The 20,823-nt window shown below is 39.3% G+C and overlaps 1 protein-coding gene across 4 annotated transcripts in view; it reads right to left on the bottom strand.

Moving 5' to 3' along the window:
- Positions 1–20,823, bottom strand: part of CEP83 (centrosomal protein 83) — a 128,574-nt gene that overhangs the window by 5,080 nt on the left and 102,671 nt on the right. For all 4 annotated transcript variants that reach the window (XM_053920947.1, XM_053920949.2, XM_053920948.1 and 1 more), the window contains exons 11-13: positions 16,462–16,537; positions 14,354–14,511; positions 13,791–13,920 (exon numbers count right to left, since the gene is read on the bottom strand). In XM_053920947.1, the coding sequence (XP_053776922.1) occupies positions 13,791–13,920; positions 14,354–14,511; positions 16,462–16,537 (364 nt within the window). The remainder of the gene's footprint in view (positions 1–13,790; positions 13,921–14,353; positions 14,512–16,461; positions 16,538–20,823) is intronic.

Below are 20,823 nucleotides of genomic sequence, written 5' to 3'. Positions count from 1 at the left end.
ATCATTTTACCCAGTCCACTGTTAAGGGTCACCTTGGTTGTTTCCAGTTGGGAACTAACACTGCTACGGGCATTCCTTCCCCTACTTCCCGTCGCTTCGCATCCCCGAGCACCCTAGCTTGTGACTCCACCCCTCCACTCCGGCAAAGACACCACTCTTCTGTCCTTAACCACAAGTATGTATTTGTACACTTATGGGTAATTTAGGACTCTGCCTATCCATCCACCCACCCATGTCAAAGAAAGGAAATCATTCCCGTTTGTATCTGGATTTTTTGCTGTCCAACACCTCATTTGTGTGACTACGCAAGGTACTACCCCGCACGCTGCCTGCCCGTTGTTCTGCTGTCCTGTTTCACAGATATGCCGCATTCCATTCAGTCTCCTACTTCGGGAAATTTGAATGTTTCCATTTTGAGACTATTATGAATTAAGTTTCTATGAACGTTCCTGAACATGTTTTGGTGGATATATGTACTCATTTCTCCTAAGTATATACCTAGGAGTGAGTCAGAGTATGCGTGTTTTAGCCTCCAAAAATATGGACAGTTTTCTTACATGGGTCTACTAATTAATGAGAGTTCCCACTGTTCTATATCCTTGTCAGCACTTGGTATGGTCAGTCTTTAAATTTTAGCTGTTTTGGGGGGGCAGAAGAGTATGCCAATGTAGTTCCAATTTGCACTTTCTTGCTGTCTAATCAGGGTGTTTATGCTCACTGGCCATCTAGATACACCTTTTTTGAGAAATGCCTCTCCTAGTCTTTTGCCTGTTAAAAATTTTTGAGTAATCTGTTTATTGATTTCTTGGAGTTCTTTATGTATTCAGAATAAGAATCCTTTGTCAGATATACAAAGTGGGGCAAAAGTAGGTGTACAGTTGTGAGTATGCAATTTATTATTTATTATCGTACTATTCTTCATACGAACAACTTTAATCCTACTTTTGCCCCACCCTGTACGCACTGCAGATTGACATTCTCACGGTCTGTGACAGTATTTTCTTTCTTTCTTTCAAGGATGACATTTTATTTTTTTTAAATCCTTAATTTTAATAAAATCCAAATTATCAACCATATCTTTTATGGTTAGTGCTTTTTATGTCCTGTTTTAAGGAATCTTTACTTATACCAAGATCTTAAGATTTCCTCCCCACGTTTTCTTCTAGCAGCTTAATATTTTTAACTTTTCACATTTGGATTCGTGGTTCCTTTTTAATCTAATAAGGTTGGTTAAGGATAACCAACGGACTCAGCACACTTTTTAAAAAAGGACCGCCCTTTCCCTACTGAAATTCAGTGGTACTTTGTGGTAAAGCAGGTGTTCATGTTCTCATGGGTCTATTTCTGGTCTCTCTTCTGTTCTGTTTGTCAGTTTGCCTATCCTTACGCCAACGCCACACTGTTTGCATTACTGCAGCTCATAGTAAAGACTTATCTAATAGTGTAACTGCTCCACCTTTGTTGTTATTCTTTTAAATTGCCTCGGTTATTCTCCTCCTTGGCACTTTCATGTGCATTTTAGAACCTACTTTCCAATTTCCACAAAGAACTGCTGAGACTTCGATTAGGATTACACTCAATCTAAAGATTAATCTGGGAAGAACTGACATCTTAATAATATTGACTCTTCGGCGGAGAACCAAGATGGCGGCGTAGGTAGACACACTGCGCCTCCTCGCACAACCAGAACCGACAGAGAATCGAACAGCAAGGGGGACCAACACCAAGGAAACAGAAAATAATCATTCATCCAGACTGGTAGGAGGGGCGGAGACGGCACTGGGGTGGAGAGGACTTGCGTGGCTGTGGCGGGACTGAGACTGGTGGAGTGTGGGACAAATGGCGCAGGCAGTCCGAGCACTAGCAGACCCTGCGGCCCCACATTTGCACAGATAAACCCAGAGGGCCGGACTCAGAGTGGCGGAGAGTGGGGCAGGCAGAGTGGCGGATAGCACATTGCGGCACCACATTCGCCCACAGATAAACCTGACGAACGGCGGGCAGAGAAGCAGACCGCTGCGCAACCCAGGGCTCCAGCTCGGGGAAATAAAGCCTCAAACCTCTGATTGAAAGCGCCCCTGGGGGTTGGGGCGGCAGGAGAGACTCCCAGCCTCACAGAAGAGGTTGTTGGAGAGACCCACAGGGGCCTAGAGTGTGCACGGGCCCACTTACTCGGGAACCAGCACCGGAGGGGCCCAGTTTGATTGTGGGTAGGGGAGTGAAAGACTGAGATCCGGAGGAGAGTGAAGCGGGCGCCATTGCTCCCTCTCGGCCCCGCCCCCACGTACAGCATCACAGCGCTGCGACCAGCATTACCCCGCCCCGGTGAACACCTAAGGCTCCGCCCCTTAAAGTAACAGACGCGCCAAGACAAACAAAAAAAATGGCCCAAATGACAGAACACTTCAAAGCTCCAGAAAAAATACAACTAAGCGACGAAGAGATAGCCAACCTATCGGATGCACAGTTCAAAGCACTGGTTATCAATATGCTCACAGACTTGGTTGAATCTATTCGAAAAACAGATGAAAAAATGAAGCCTATGCTAAGAGAAACAAAGGAAAATGTACAGGGAACCAATAGTGATGAGAAGGAAACTGGGACTCAAATCAATGGTATGGACCAGAAGGAAGAAACAAACATTCAACCAGAAAAGAATGAAGAAACAAGAACTTGGAAAAATGAGGAGAGGCTTAGGAACCTCCAGGACACCTTGAAACGTTCCAACATCCGAATTATAGGGGTGCCAGAAGGAGAAGAGGAAGAACAAAAAATTGAAAACTTATTTGAACAAAGAATGGAGAACTTCCCCGATCTGGCAAAGGAAATAGACTTCCGGGAAGTCCAGGAAGCACAGAGAGTCCCAAAGAAGCTGGACCCAAGGAGGAACACAACAAGGCACATCGTAATTACATTACCCAAGATTAAACACAAGGACCTACGTCCAAGATTACTGTATCCAGCAAAGCTATCATTTAGAATGGAAGGGAGGATAAAGTGCTTCTCAGATAAGGTCAAGTTGAAGAGGCTCATCATCACCAAGCCCTTATTATATGAAATGTTAAAGGGAGTTACCTAAGAAAAAGATCAAAAATAGGAACAGTAAAAATGACAGCAAACTCACAGTTATTAACGACCACACATAAAACAAAAATGAGAGCAAACTAGGCAAACAACTAGAACATGAGGGTTGTCAATAAGGGAGTGGGAGGGGGAGAGGGGGGTAAAGGTACAGAGAATAAGTAGCATAGATGATAGGTGGAAAATAGACAGGGGGAGGGTAAAAATAGTGTAGGAAATGTAGAAGCCAAAGAACTTATAAGTATGACCCATGGACATGAACTATGGGGGGGGAATGTGGGAGGGAGGGGGGTGGGCAGGATGGAGTGGAGTGGGGGGGGAAATGGGACAACTGTAATAGCATAATCAATAAATATATTTAAAAAAAAAAAATTGACTCTTCCAAATCATGAACATGGTATAGTTTTTTGTTTTTTTAAATCTAGGCCTTCTTTAATTTTTCTTAGCAACATTTGTAGTTTTCAGTGTAGAAGTCTTACACACCTTTTGCTAGATTTGTTCCTAAGTAGGTTGATGTTTTTATGATAGTACAAATGGTAGATATCTTATTTTCTGATGTTTGTTGTGTATGTGAAGTAAGGTAATGGTCATCAGGGAAATGCATATCAAAACCACATAAGACATCACCTCACTCCTGATTGAATGGCTAGTATCCAAAACCAAGAAATAGTAAGCATTGGTGAGGATGTGGAGAAAATGGGACCCTGTACATTGGTGGGAATGCAAACTGGGGCAGCCACTGTGGAAAACAGTATGGAGGTTTAAAAAAATTAAATACTGAGTTACCATATGTTCCAGCAATTCCACTTCTGGGTATTTCTCTGAAGAAAACAAAACGCTAACTCAAAAAAGATACAGGCACCACCATGCTCACTGCAGCATGGTTTACAACAGCCAAGAAATAGAAGCAACCTCAGTGTCTATCAATAAATTAACACAGAAAATGTGAGATGCACACACGCACAGTGGAGTATTATTCAGCCACACAAAAGAAAATCTTGACATTTGAGACAACACTGATGGACATTAAGAGCATTATGCTAAGTAAAAGAAGCCAGACAGAGAAAAATAAAGTAACACATAATCTCACATGTTGTGGAATCTAAAACAAAAACAAAACAAAAGAAACCCCGAACTCACAGACACAGAAAACAGACTGGTGGTTGCCAGAGGCAGGGGTGGAAGGCGCATGACATGGGTCAAGGGGGTTAGAGGTGCACACTTCTAGTTATAAAATAAGTCACAAGGAGGTAACGTACAGCATAGTGATTATAGTGAATAACACTGTACTGTACAGTTCAAAGTTGCTAAGAGAGTGGATCTTGAAAGTTCTCAGCACATGAAGAAAACACTTGGTCACTACGTGCGGCAATGAGTCTAACCAGACTCACTGCAGTGACCTCGTCACAACAGATGGCCCCGACTTACGATGGTTTGATTTATGATTCTTAAACTTTACAATGGTGCAGAAGCAACACGCATAATAAATCACATGAGATTCAACATTTTCTTATATAATAGGCTTTGTGTTAGATAATTTTGCCCAATTGTAGGCTAATGTAAGTGTTCTGAGCATGTTTAAGGTAGGCTAGGCTAAGCTGTGATGAATTAAATGCATTTAAGACTTTTGATATTTTCAACTACGACAGGTTTATCAGGATGTAACCCCATTAAAAATCAAGTAGCTTCTGTGTATACAAATACTGAATCACTATGCCGTATACCTGAAACCAATATAATGTTACATGTCAATTATAACAAAAAAAATTCTTGTGTTCTGTAATAGCCTAAGATGGCAAGTATAGTAAAATTACTCATGAACACTTAGTTATTTTTACAGAATTGTTAGAAATAATAAAAATAAATAGAATAACCAAAAAAGATAACTGATGTTTTCTGTTACCTGACTTTTCCCCAGCAGTCTTTAAATTGCACGTATTAACTTTAATAGTTTGATAGATTTGTGTTTTTACTCGTGTTTAATGACATCATCTGTGAACGACTATTTTACTTCCTTTTTTCCAATTTTATACATTTTGTTTCTTTTTCTTGGCCTATTACACTAGCTAGTACTTCCAATAAAATGTTGAACTAAAGGGTGATAGTGAACATACTTGCTTTGTTCCTGGACTTGGCAGGGTAGGGGGAGGCAATGAGTATTTAAGCAGTAAGTATGATGTTTGTAGATACAAATATCTCTTCTATTCCTATCTGAATAGGAGTTTTTATCATGACAGAGTGTTAAATTTTGTTAAATTGTTTTTTGTGTTTATTAAGATGATCACAATACTTCTTTGTTCTATCAGGGTGTTGAATTACAATGATCAGTTTTGAATGTGAAGCCACCTTATACCAGGCTAAACCCTACATGCTCATGATATGTTACCATCTTCACACATCACCAAATTCAGTTTACTAATATTTTAGATTTTTTCATCTAAGTTTGTGATGTAATTCTTTTTTCTTTTAATAATTATATCGGGTTCTAATCTCATAAAATAAGTATGGATTATTTTTCTTTTCTATTACCTGGGAGAGTTTGTATTGAGAATTGTATTATTTCCTCCTTAAGTATTTAGAAGAATTTATCAGGGAAGCCAAGTGAACCAGGCATTTTCTGTATAGAAAGTTTTAAATTAAGGATTCTATTACTTAACAGATACAGGACTAGTCAGCTTTTCTAATTCTTCTTGTATTTGTTCAGATGTTCTTTGAGGAATTTATTCATTTCATCATTTCATCTAAACTGCATAATCAATTAGCATAGTTGTTTTTATAATATCCTTTTGTTTTGTGTAATATATATAGTGATATCCTTTTTTTCATTCATGATATTGTTCATTTGTGTTTATCTACCTACCTCCCTATACACCTAGCTACCTATCTCCGGGGAATTTGGGAAGAATCAGACTAAGGCTTTATCAATTTTATCAATCTTTAAAAAGTAATCAACTCTTAGCATTTTAAAATTTTGTCTATTGTATATTTTCTGTTTCACTGATTTCTGCTCATATCTTTGTGATAATAATGCCTGCTGTTAAATCTACCCACTGAGTTCATAATCCAGTTGTATTTTTTAGTTCTAAACTTACCATTTTTTAATACTTTTCAGTTTTCTGGTACAGGTCTCAAGCTTTCCTTTTATTTACATGGTAATTTTGTATCAGGTAATTCCATTACCTAGATCTCCCTATGGGAGGGTCTGTATGTTGGTTGTTATTTCTCTTGATTTTTGATGTTATCTTATTTTGTCATGTGGCTGGGTTTATTATTATTATTATTATTATTATTATTATTATTATTCACAGACTTAGAATAGTTTTAGGTTTACAGAAAAATTTAACATGATGTAGAAAGGCCACATATATTCTCTCCCTTAACTCAGTTTCCCCATTAGCACCTTACATTGGTGTGGTACAGTTGTTAAAATTGACGAACCAACACTGATACATTATTATTAACTAACATACATAGTTTACATTATGTTTCACTCCGGGCTGTAGAGTTCTGTGGGTTTTGTCACATGCACAGTGTCCTGGACCCACTATTACAGTACCATACAGAGTAATTTCACTACCCTAACAATTCCTGGGCTTTATCTGTTCATCCCTAGCCTCCACACGCCACTGTCCCTGGTAACTACAAATTCTTTTTTTCTGTCTCCATAGTTTTGGCTTTTCCAAAATGTCACGTAGTTGAAATCGTACAGAACGTAGTCTTTTCAGATTGGCTTCTTTCATTTAGCACATACGTTCAAGGTTCCTCCGTGCCTTTGTATGGGCTGCTTGATAGCTCATTTCTTTTTATCACAGAATAATATTCCACTTTTTGATATAGCACAGATTTTTTTTTATCCATTCACCTACTGAAAGGTATCTTGGTTGATTCTAAGTTTTGGCAATAATGCATAAAGCTGCTATAAACATTTCTGTGCAGTTTTTTGATGTGAACATAGATTTTCAGCTCATTTCAATACCCAGGAGCATGACTACTGGGTTGCACAGTGAGACCATGTTTAGCTTTGTGAGAACTGCCAAAGTGTCTTCCAGAATGGCCGCATCACTTTGTAATCCCACCAGCAATGAGTGAGAGTTCCTGTTGTTCCAAATACTTGCCAGTATTTGGTACTGTCAGTGTTTTGGATTTTGGTGTCTATATTTTTGATTTAGAGCTGCACATTACATATAAAAAATTGGGAAAGTAACTTAAAGCCTACAGCGTTATTTTCCCTTGAAGTAGATTTACATCTGTCTTTCAGGCAGCTAGGAATACTAGCAATATGGATAAATAATCTACTATTAAGGACCGAGATGACCTGAAGCCGTGCTTCAGTACTTGAAAGGCTAGGCATGCCCTTTCAGAGTCCCAGCCTGAGCCCCTCTTTCTGGCAGATTCTGAACTTCAATTTTTGTTCCTTAAGCCTGGGAGGTCGTCAAAAGTTTTGCTTCACTTCTCAGCTTCTCAGCTGTCTCTTCTAAGAGATCAGCAGTGTGCACTAAGGGAAAAGCAACCCCAAACTTCTTGTTCACCTCTTTAGGTTCCCACCGCTCCAAGACATCTGATTCTTCTCCACCCTTCCTGTAGATATTTTTAGAAATATTTATATCCAATTCTTCTCGTGCTCATGTGGAGAACTGATCCACATATTTCCTAAAGTCTGTAAGGGTATCTTGTAATTCCATTAGCAAAAAGAGCATACACTCTTTTTAGTTATTTTACTTCAATTAATAGAAGACATTTTGAAGATGGTGATGTTTAATACTTCATTATTATATGACTATATAAACCTGTAATCTTAAAATCTAGTTATATTTCTCCATTTGTATTGCTCATTTAAACTGTAATATAACACAATTTTTTTTACTTTCATTATCAACAAATCTTAATTGAACATACACACATGCACACACACACATACAGAGAGAGAAAGAGAGAAAGAGGTAATATAAAATACAGGGATTTCTGAAGGGAATTCCAGTCTGTAAGTACAAACTCGGGAGAACATGCTTTCCAGAAAGGATAAAAAATGAACTACGGAGAACCTAATTCTACAGAGACGTGGATTCATCTGCAGGTTTTTCAGCAGGGAAATGACGTGTAAAAAGCATTGTCTGAGAAGATTCATAGGGCATCGGTATGTAGGATAGATTCTGAAGTTTGTCTCTTAAGAGGTACACGTGGAAATAGGCTTCCTGAAGACTGGGCTCCCGGCAGTGTTGTCCTCATGCCCATCACTGTAGAAACCACCATTTACTGAGCACTTACCGTGTGCCAGGAACTGAGCTAGAATGCAGTAAGAACATTTTTTGGTTGAGTGGTTGACTAAAAGACCTGATAAATGTCTTAGATTCCTTCCCTATCATTTCTTTACAGACACCCTCATTACCTTGACCCAAGTCTCCCTCTTCTTCAAACTCACCTGGAAAAACTCTGACCTTGTTAAACACAATTCTCTACTGACCATACCTGGACCTATACAACTGAACACTGTTGACAGATACACAACTATGCTGACTGGTCTACCTCATGTCAACACCGCTAACTTCAAATGGGCCCTCGTGCTACCTGGCAACCCCACTAATTTTCCCTAATCCAACCACTCTCCCTAACTCACACTATTCTCTCATAACTTCTCTTCTTTCCTCCAATCTCTAACATCTCCATCCTTCACAGTCTGAGCTGATGACCCTGATTCTTTCTGCACTGAGAAAACAGCAGTCAGCAGAGAGTCTCTACCCATTTCCACTACTTCTGTCACTTACCATAAATTTATAATTATATATTTTGTCTTTTTTCCAGTTATCATAGATACACTGTGTTCCTACCCCTCCCACCTCTGAACTGAATCTAAGACCCTTCTGCCTATTCCCGTTATCATCCTATAGTTGCTCCTCTTCTTATTCCTTCTACATACCAAACAGACTGCTCACTTTCTCTTTTACTTGCTCACACTCCCTCTGTCTGGAACCACCTTCCCCTCCATGCAGAACAGGGCACTCTCCTTCCTTTCTTTTAGGTCTCTGCTCAAATGTTACCTTATCAGAGAAACCTTACTGATCACCTACACAAAACAGAATCCTCTCCTATCCCTCCTTTTTCCTCTCAGCACATAGCTCCACCTGCTTTGTATTTGTTTCTTTACTCTGTCTCCCACCCACTACAATGTTAACTCCCCAGTACTGGGGTCTTTATTTCTATATTCCTGTGAATAAAAGTTACCTGGTACCTAGTAGGTACTCAATAAATTTTTTGAATAAATTGGCTACATAAATACAGAGAAACCTTGTAGTGAAGAGAGTCTAAGCTAGGATGTTAGCAACAGGAATAAAAAGAAATGGGGTGGGAGAAAATGCGAGAGACATCATAAAGGAAGAATTCGCACGCTCCAGTGACTATGTGGGATTGAATAGTTCTCCCAAATATTCCTGTCCACCCAGAACCTCAGACTGCAACTATGATACAATAAATGTATTTGATCTTTGTCCTGGGTTTCTGGCACAGAGCTTCTAAAACCCTTGGAATAATTTCCAGCATGATAGGAACATCTTTTGTTTCTCATAACCAGCCCTTTTCCATCATACTCGAGTTTAGGCTACTGAGGTGACTTAGGGTGGGCCCCCTAGAGAGCCTCAAGATGGGGCTGGTCACCAGACAGACCAAGGGTAAGCGGATGAGAACCTTCAGTTCCCCCCCACCATCCCCTACTTCCAACCTCTACTTCTGGAAGGGAGGATAGAGATTAACCTCCCTAAAAACCCTTGAATGAGGCGAACCCTCCAGAAAGCTCCCAAGTTGGCGAACTCACTGATTTGCTCTGAAGGCACAAAAGCCCCAGGCCTCCCTCTTACATAGCTTGCCCTATGCTTCTCTTCTATTTGGTGTTTTTTAGTTGTATCCCTTATAATAAACAGGTAAATATAAGTAAAATATTTTTCTAAGTTCTGTGAGATATTCTATCAAATTATCAAACCTAAGAAGAGAGTCATGTGAATTCCTAATTTATAACCAGTTGGTCAGAAGTACTGGTGGCCTGGGAACTGGCATCTGACAGTGAGGGGAGTCTTGTGAGACCGAACCCTTTAACTTGTGGAACCTGATGTAGTGTCAGAATTTAAATGAATTGTTGGACACCCAGGTGGTGTCCAGAGTATTAGAAAATTGGTCGGTGGTGTTGGAAAATACTCCAAAGTGACCTTATTTGAACAAAGGGTCTTTACAGATATAATCAAGTTAAGATGAGGTTAAACTGGATTAGGACAGGCCCTAAGTGCAATATGATGGTGTCCTTATACAGAGAAATTTGGATACAGAGACACAGACACACAGGGAGAACACCATGTGCAGGTGGACGCAGAGAGTGAAGGGATGTATCTAAAAGCCAAGGAACACCCAGGGCTGCTGACAGACCGCCACCAGAGACCAGGAGGGAGGCATGGGGCAGATTTTCCTTTGGAGGGAGCACGGCCCACTCGCACTTTGATTTTGGACTTCTACCTCCAGAACAGTGAAAAATAAATTTCCATTGTTTTAAGCAACTTATTAAAAAAAGACCACACCGATTTTAGTAAGCTGTTACAGCAGCCCTAGGAAGCTAATACAGCGATTGACTGGATTTGGGGCAAGAGAGCCTTCGGGAGGAATCAAACATCTGAAGCCTAAGTGATCGAAAGAATGATGTTCTATTGGAAGAAGTGCAAGTGCAGAGGGCCAAGTGGCTGTAAGGACTGACTTTCATTTTGACTTCAGCTGTCAAATACAATCACAGGATAGTCGAATGAATGCCGTAGTGTTCCAAACGTTACAACACAAAGGAGTAATAGCAAAAGCAAGGGAATATTGGTACAAGAATCAGAGCTGGGATTCCCCTTTTATCAGCTTCTAACCAAATTCAATGAACACTTCTATTTTTTAAAAGATTTTATTTATTTATTTTTAGAGAGAGGGAAAGGGAGGGAGAAAGAGAGGGAGAGAAACATTGATGTGTGAGAAAAATGATATCAGTTGCCTCTCGCATATGCCCCTAACCGGGGACCAAACCCACAACCCAGGCATGTGCCCTGACCAGAAACTGAACTGGCAACCTTTTGCTTTGCAAGATCATGCCCAACCAGCTGAGCCACACCAGTCACGGCTCAAGAACTCTTAAATAATCATCCTTAAAGACCACGTATCTCTGACACCTTCCTTTTCCTGTGGCTTCTACCACATCACACTATAGCTTCTACCTCTATGACCGTACTCCAGTAAATCAAGTTCCTCTTTTAAGTCAGCTTGGTTCTTAGTTCTCTTATAAATCTTCCATCATCTCCAAACTAGACTCAAGTGTCCATACATCTCTAATCTGCATGACTCATCTCCAAGCCTTACATCCCATAATTTCTTGTTATCTGTACCGTATCTTCACTTAAAGAGTCCAGCACATGTCTACATGGATACATTTCATATCTGACATGTTTTTAGTCAAATGTATCGTCTCTTCCTACACAACTGACATATGTTCTTAATTCCATTATATAACTCTAATTGTACCCTCTCATGGATAAAATACTTCAATTTTTTCTCTTTCTTCTTATTTAGCACAATTGGTTGTAATTTTTTTTTTCTTCAGAATACTTCTGGAAGTCACCCTTCATCTTCATTCCTGTACCCCAAGCCCAAATTCTGGACTTCTTAGCTTATTTTAAATATACTATAATAGCTTCCTAACTGGCCTCCCTGTCTTCAAGCTGTCTTCTCCCTGGCACACTAGTGCTGAAATGGTTGTGAGCACCTGGGAGTGATGAATAATATTCTTTAGGTATCGCACATTGTCACATTACCTTAGTTCTCCAATTAGATTATATGGTCGTCGAGGGCAGAAATTAGTCATGGCTTTTATTTTCCCCTCAGCATAAATACTGGGCTGACACATAGTCAACAGATATTTTACAACTTCAAGACTAGGATTCACTAAAGAAAAATTCATAAGAGTATCTAACCAAGAATTATTTCAGAGAGATAGATCTTTGAGTAAAAATAACAAGCAGTCACTTTAAGTAACTCAAAAGGAAAAGCACCACTCACTGCGCTCCCACTAGATCTCTCTTCCTATCCACACTTCGACAATGTGTGGAGAAGCCATAGAGAGCTCAGCGCTCGTGGAAGAGCGTCCCAACTCCGGATACCTGGTCAAACTTTTCCAAACAAACCAACACGGCAAATATCGTTACCCAAAGACTCTGTCAAAAAACACTCACCAGAAATGATCTAAGCTTTGTACTTACAAGGTTGGAGTCATAAAAAAACAGTGAGGCACCTTATCTAGCCCGGGGGAAAAAATACGGCTGCTATTCCCAGTTATAAGAACCTCTCATAGGAAAGTAGCTCTAAATAATTATGCTTTCAACCCTAGAGTTAAAATTTGGTGAGTTGTTTTAGTCTTCCTGCACAAAATAGTTACAATTTTTGTCCTTTAAAGAATCTAAAATGTCTGTTGCACTCTAAATGAATTATATTTATTTAATATTATAGCCAAAATTTTTATATACAAGCATTATCTTGAACTTGAGTGGGGAAAAGAGTTTGAGGTAAAGAAATTATTTTCATAGTGATTATTCTGCCCCAAGAAATAACACTCATATGTACTATGCTTACAATAACGAGAAAAACAGTAAGGTATTTGGAATCAAAGAAAGTGGGGGAAAAAAAAGAGTAATAGTGCCAAAAAGAAGCACAGAATTGAGAACAGAAAGATGCGTAGGTTTTAGTCCCAGCAACGGTTCTTACTAGTCAAGGGATCTTGGCCACCTACCACTTTAGTTTCCTAATCTGAAAAATTATCTGAATGCTGAATGCCTCCCAGCCCTAAGATTACACATACTTCACGTTGTAAGCCCTTAGGGCAGAGTCCTCCGTGGTGGGACAGTTCTGGGTCATGATCATTCACTGGGTTGAGCCTAACAATTTCTATAGCTTCAAACCATAATCCACACATCATACTTTAAGTGAAATGAGTATTTACTATGCTCATACCCATCATTTGGCAGACATTTCAGTAGGAAAATAATTCATCCTAGATCACAATATTAATGCAGGGTTATTTTGCAGGCTTCTTAAGGTACCACGTCCTCCTCCCTTTCTGGTATACCTGCTATTAGTGGATAATCTCTCTCACCACTGGATGTCACTTATGCTCCAACAGAAGTCAACCCAAACTAACCTCAATAATTAGAATCCGATCTTTATGATCCTTATCTCTAAAACCTCAACACAAAAATTGCTCTGTGAAAGATCAAATCAGCTCTTGTAATTTCTAGTGATCTCCAGCTCAAATCTGGCTTTAGTGGCTTCTAGGCATCAAACGGTAAAAGAAAGCGTAAGTAGAATTTCTAAGATCATCCCAAGCCATACGAAAATCCTCTGATATCCCAACAAAACCCATACAAAGCTCAGTACTCCCATGGCCTGAAAAAAAGCGAAGTGATATACACAGGAAAAAACAACAACACAAGCACTTATATTTGATTATAAAACACTGGAATTCCCATTTGTAAATGCTATTTTCTAATCTCAATATTACACTACTTTTAGCATTCCATAATGCTAAAATGTCATGTTTAAATATCAAATTAAACATCAGTAAAATCTCAGTTTTAACTGTACACTTTATTCTCCTAAAATAGTTCATTATGTTCTTCTCTGTAGAAATCACTCCACTAAGGACCACTTGCCTTTTTCTGCGCAGTCGCAGCTCGCTGAAGCTTCTCTTTAGCCTGATTATACTTTTCTTCTCTGTCTGTAATGCGTTCATGAAGCTTATGCTTTTCTTCCAACCACTGTATCTGTTTGTCTTCCAATGTCCTGTCAGAAGAATGGATGTAAAACATGGATGTTAACTCTTAGGATTAAACAAATATTATCACAAGTATAATCAAAATTAGTACCCATAAGGCATTCAGAAAAATAATACAGATATTTCAAGTAAGAAATGTGTTGGTTTACTCAAAGAATAAGGAAGTTGTTCTTTATGGGTTTTCAGAATACTGTGGTCAGGGAGAATTTTAAAAGGCTGTCTTCCCTAAATGTCTTTTTTTTTTTTTTAAGAATTCAAAAGTCTATAAAGCTGATTATCTTGAAATAGAAAGTGCATTACCTCAGACTCACTATATATTGTCAAAGGGTATTCATAAGTAGTTCCCAAAACACATTCAACATGGAATCATTATTGAAATAACTATATAAACATAGCAGAAAAGAAGAAATAGTTGTACACTGAAAAAAAAGCAAACTCTACTTTTCAACTTCTAGTTGTGCTTTTTCAGCTTGGCTTCTTAAATTTCGGCATTCCTGTTTTAACCTCTCCACCATTTCCTTCAGTATTTGGTTTGAATTCAGCAATTCATTCTCTGACTGTGTAAGTGAGGTCACTTGGATCTGCAAAGTACTGATTTGCTTAAAAGAAAAGAAAGAAGAGAAACATTAAGGTCAGTACGAAAAATTAGTAGCATGTCAGAGAGGCAGAGGACACTGTGCATCTTCCCTCCCAGATGACCCACCCAACTGATGTGCCCACGAAGACACCCTGACATGAAACAATTAATAGCAGCATTAGGTTCCACTAGCATAGGATCATTTCTTAATATAGCCAGAAACAATCAACCACCATATTCCTAAGTCTGCCACCAAGTCCTCTTCTCTTCTTCTAAAAATAAGCAGGCTAGAAGAGGTACTGGGAGTGGGGAGAAGCTTTGTTAGAGGAGAACAGAGAGATTTACCTTTGCCTGGGAGTATTTTGCCCATGAAAAGTAGCTACACACATTACTTACTTTACTGTGTTTTGCTCTATTGTGCTTCATAGATATTGTACTTTTTTTTTTTACAAATTCAAGGCAAGACCCCCCCCACCAGAACAAATATTCTGGCTCAGTTTACTGCACTATTTGCTTTATTGCAGTGGTCTGGAACGGAACCCTCCAGATCTCCCATGTTTGCCTGTAATTACCTGGTTACAAATCAACAGGCTGGGAAGACTCACATGGCTTTTAAATTATATCCAAATAATCTTCACTTGGGACACAGTAACACTTCCTCACAGGACCTCATTTTTCTTTCACTGTCTTTTAACTCGGAGCCATCCTCTGAGAGAACTTTGGAAGCAGAGAATCAAGAGCCTCAGGATTAAAGAACCGATTATGAGACTCAAGTCAAAAGAAACCAGATTCTTTATGCAGTAAATTAAACAGGAGATAATTCCATTACCTCCTGATGGTAGCAAAGCCAAGTAAGACAGGACTTATGTCCACAGAGCAACTGACAGCAGAGTAACGTAAAGTGGTATGTCTCAGGTTTCTGTTTTAGAATGAATTTCTCCATGAAGAACTATTCACGTCTTTATTTTTAACTGGAGTTGTAAATACTAAATCAGTATTATAGCTAACTGAACAAGCAACCTCCAAGGAACGTACTATTTCTCCTTAGATGACAGAAAGCCCAATGCCAATGAGACTAGATAACTTCTCTCCGAGTATCAAACATTATGCCCGTCTAGTTGAGACTCAGAAACTGTACCTTCATATGCAAAGCAATGCCAGCTACCATGTAAATACAAATCCTAAAAATGAAATCCTCGCTACTTCATAATTTAGAAGGAAAAAAGAACATTTTAAACAAAAAATACAGAATTCACTGTTAAAAGTGTTAAAGAACACCTTTCAGGGCTCTGCACATATAAATCTTTCCTGAATCCAAGGAACTTTAGTTGAAATATAAACTCCCTTCCATAAGTATAACTCTCAGATTTCACAGGTATGTGAGGAATAGCTCACAGAATGAGAAATGTGAAGTTACAAGGTAAGTACAAAAGGAACTTAAAAACCACATGATTTTTCAGATCAATTTTCTTTTTTTTAAAGATTTTATTTATTTATTTTCAGAGAGAGGGGAAAGGAGGGAGAAAGAGAGGGAAACATTGATGTGCGAGAGAACATTAGTCGGTCGCCCCTCGCACACCCCCAACCAGGGACTTGGTGTGACCAAGGCATGTGCCCTGACTGGAAATCAAACCGGTGACCTTTCAGTTCACAGGTCAGTGCCATACCAGCCAGGGGTCAATTTTCAAGATTCAGAATATCAAAATACTGTCCTTTAAACTATAATTTTAAAAAATTCATCATGGGCCACAGTGCATAAACATCTTAAGAAAAACAGCAGTTAACAAAAGAAGTTCACTAGAGTTTAAAGAGATTTAAACATTTATCTTTACACATCAAGTTCATCGACACATTATCGATGGTAGTGATTAGATTTTCAGAATATTGATATATAAAATTCCAATAAAGATTCACAATACAGATTTTAAAAAGCATTTAAAAAATACACCACAATGTTTGCTAAAAATCATACCTGTTTCAGGTCAGAATTTTCATTTTTCTCTTTTTCTACATTTTCATTATTCACAATTTGCTGTTGAAGTTTTAACCTGAAAATCATAACCCAACAGAAGACATTATAAGGATCCACAGTCCATATAATTCACTGAGTCAGAGAACCATTTTACTGAGTCCCTGCACTAGTGCGAGGCACTGTGCTTTGAACACTGGTAGATAAAATGATAAAGATTTTGCTTCAAGCAGCCAAATTGTGTTCACATACAAACTAAAATTTAACATAAATTCCTGCTTTTGCTATGGAAAAATCTACAAACTATGGTCACAGAGAAGATGAGAAATCAGGTCTGTCTAGGAAGACGAGAGAAAACTACCTAGAGATTCAAATCTGATGGATAGGAGTTGATAAGCACAGGGAACAGCCGGAGCAGATGGTCTTCGGTGGAAGAGCACATACATAATGTGTTGCTAAGGCATCAGAAAGTAATCCACTCTAGGAGAAGAAACTTCACAACCATACAGTATTTTACAATTTACAAAATGCTTTTAGATGTCCTTCTACTTCACTTTCACTCTGCCAGGTTAGGGAGCTCCAAAATGTATTATTAATGCCTACCATAATGTCATAATATAATAGGCTTTTAGTTAAGGTGGGCCAATTTTCATTGTAGTAATTTCTCACAACAAACCTATGAGCATAAGCAGAGTCATCTTTGTTATTCTAATTTTACACATAAAAGATTAAGACTTAACAAACGTAGGCCAAACTGCATGGCTACCAAGCAGCCAAATCAAAAAAGGACCTAGGACTTCCAGCCAAGATGGCACTGTAGGTAAAAATGGCACTTGGCTCCTCACATAACCACCTCAAAATCACAACTAAACTACCAAACAACTATCATTCATAACCACTAGAAATCAAGATGAATAGAAGTCCTACAAATGCGGAATTGAAGAAAAAACCACACAGAGACTGGTAGGAGGGATGGAGATACAGAAAAGGCTGATACCACACCCCAGTGTGGGGAATAAAAATCAGGAGGGATATCTCAGGAGTTAGGGGTCCCAGCCCCACACCAGGCCGCCCAACACAGGGTTCCAGTGCCAGGAAGATAAATATCCATAACTTCTGGCTGTAAAAACCAGTAGGGATTGAGGCTGTAAAAGACAGAAACTTCTAGACACCCTGGCAGTTCCTTTTAAAGGTCCCTCGCACAGACTTACCTGGACTCAATCCTTCTGAGCTCCAGAGCAGGGACAGCAGATTGAAAGACACCAGAGACACACAGAGAGAAACTGACTTGTCTTCCACTCAAAGAGCTGGCAGACACGTTCTTTATCTGAGACTCCAACATGGGTCACACTTTTTGCCCCAACCTGGTGATTCCCTGAGGCCCTGCCCCACCCAACTTCTGGGCCTACCCAAGCTGTTTCTAGTGGCTTTTCCATATGAATGGCTTGTCTTGGCCCATGCTTCAGATTTTTCTAAGTTCTCTCAAACAAACAGCATCTGGCTTCAGTGAGCCCCATACCTCTCACTAAGTTGCCTCAGGCCCAGCACTAGTAGCAGCCGGCCTTGGTTCACAGCTTGGTCTTGAATGGGCACCTCCAAGACTAGACCAAGTAGCAGCCATCTGCAGATCACTTTGTAGCTTATGTTGTGTGGCCCAAGACAGAACACAGGAGGTGGGTGACCTTGGACGTGCCAATAGTAATCAAGGAATCAAGGTTCAACTACAACAGGAAGGTGTACACAGCTCACACAGTGGATGCAACTTGAGTACCCAGCTTGAGTAATAGGGGAGGTTGTGCCATTGGACCCTATAGGACACCTACTACATTAGGACACACTACCAAGCCTGGGAGGCATAGCAGCTCTACCTAATACATGGAAACAAACACAGGGAGGTCGCCAAAATGAGGAGACAAAGAAACATACCCCAAATCAAAGAACAGAACAAAACTCCAGAAAAAGAATGAAACAAAATGGAGACAAGCAATCTACTAGATGCAGAGTTTAAAACACTGGTCATAAGGATGCTCAATGAACTTAGTGAGAACCTCAACAGCATAAAAAGATCCAGTCAGAAATGAAGAATATACTAACTGAAATAAAGAACAATTTACAGGGAATCAGCAGTAGAGTGGATAAAGCTGAGAAGCTAATCAGGGACTTGCAGTGACTTGAAACATGAGGGAGCAAAAAATAACCAATCAGAACAGCAAGAAGGAAAAACATTAGGATTCCAAGGGATAATAGAATTTAACAGAAATAGAAAGAAAGTTTAATAGAGATCACCAGGGTTTAGGAATATGTTCAACGACCTTAATCACAGTAACAAGAGTTCAAAACAGGCAGATACTATTTCACAGTGCTACAGCTTTGGGAGTAAAGCACAGTATCCTTGATGAGAAGGTTTTGAATATTCAAAATGTGTTACAATAAGTCAAAACAAAACAATTCTTATAACAGAAGTGCAAGAGGAAAGTAAAGAAAGCACAATTAATTCTCATTAGAAGATCATAAAGGCTACGTAAGAAAAATGCAATGTGAACTGGACCCTGAAGACAAAATAAGAGCCTGAGGTAGAGAAATTAAAGATTTAAGTGAAGAAGAGGATAACGGATGAAGCAAGACGACCGAGGAGACAAAGGGGGTGGGAAAATGCACTACGCACTTTGGAGGTAGAGGGAGAAAGGATATGTTCACAAAAACAGAAAGAGAGGAGAGAATGAGGAAGATCTAGAAATTCTCAGAGTGAGAAGCCGAAAGAATCCATATCCAGCAGTCTTTGCTCAGGTCCAAGTGAGAGCTCAGCTGCACAGTGGACGAGGTCTCCACCAAGAGGCCAGGGGGCCAGGCTAACAGGCTAGAAGAAGAAAAAGAAGTACAAGAACTACCAGTTTCAATATCTTTGGTGAGAATGGAGTGAATAATAGAAAAAAAATTGTTTTTGAAGTGATCAGTTCTAAGGGACGACAAGGTATTCCTAAGTGTAGGGCTACTGAAGTGGAATAAAGATAGAAAATTTCAGAGTGAAGATAAAATGAACTATATAGCTAAGGTGTTGGATGGGTCAATACACATGTTGTACTCGCTAAAAATGAAAGCAAATGATAGAAAATAGAAAAAGGTTGAGCCAGAAGCCAAGGTCCTTAGGGACTATTGGGGAATATTCTGTAAGTCAGTAAAGGAGAGAAAGACAGGAATAAGGTGGACGCAACGACTACCGAAGCAAAGACCATTTTAACCAGTGAGTCAACGGTCTGGAAACAAGACCGGGGTTCAGAAATACTGATTTCCTTTCTTGGTCCCTAGCTGAAGTCGACAGAGTACAGGAGGAATAATTTCCACTTCAAAGGGCTGCCAGGTAATACGGCATCAGGACAAAGTCAGGTTTCAGTAAGGGGATGTTCCAAAATATGTGGAGACTGCTAAAAATTTTTTGGTAATGGAACAGGGATTTCAGAGGTTACAGCAAAAAATGTTAAGAGGAGAGCTTTAATGGGTTGGTGGTGGAGAGCAGTCAAAAGGTGAAGAAGGGTGAGTAATTTGGGGAATGAGAAAGTACCTGGTCAAGTACTTTATATTTTAAAAATACTTATGGAAATAATGGAAGTAGAAGTAGTGGGTAGACTGCAGGGCCGAGGCACAGAGGAAAATCAGCTGTGGAAAAGTTTAAATGCAAACATTTGCAATAACGGTGAGATGGAGCTGTTCCAAGTTCTCTTCAAAGTACAGAATAGCTAGTTATGGATTATTGCCTCGGTTTTCTGTGACAGGCAGCTGATACGTGTCATTTCAACGTTCAAATACTTATTGAGTGCCTACAAATGCCGGGCCCAGTCCTAAGGGTCACAGATATATCAATGCAAAACTAAGACAGAACCAAAACTACAACTATAAATTCCTATTCTTAAGGGATTGATAGTCCAACAGTGCTACCTGACTCTTTTGTCGGAAATGTGGCTAGTGAACTAAAGAACTAAATTTTTAATTTTTAAAATTTTTAAATAATTTAAAATTATATTTAAATAGCTATATGTGGCCAGTAACTCCAGATGAGACATGAAGATTCTAGCGTTACCTCCTGACTTCATTTGATGTCAGTCTTCACTGTCAAGGGAAAGCAATAGATATGGCAAACAAGAGAAGTTTGCATCTGTGACTTCTCTTTTGTCAGAGATCCCTAACACAGATTTCATAAGAATAGCAGTTCTCAGATCAATCCACTGAAAGCAAGGTTCTTGCTTGTGAGCAATGGAAATTAATTTTGGAAATATTAGCAAAAAGGGACTTTCCTGGGTGGATATATGAAACTCAATGAATCACTAGGGACCTCAGAACCAGAACCGAGCTAGAATAACTGAGCAGAAT

This window comes from Desmodus rotundus, chromosome 3 (genome assembly GCF_022682495.2).
Source record: "Desmodus rotundus isolate HL8 chromosome 3, HLdesRot8A.1, whole genome shotgun sequence".
In the NCBI taxonomy this organism is placed as follows: Eukaryota; Metazoa; Chordata; class Mammalia; order Chiroptera; family Phyllostomidae; genus Desmodus; species Desmodus rotundus.
Note: the sequence above shows the minus strand (reverse complement) of the source record. Positions and strands in the feature narration are given on the sequence as shown.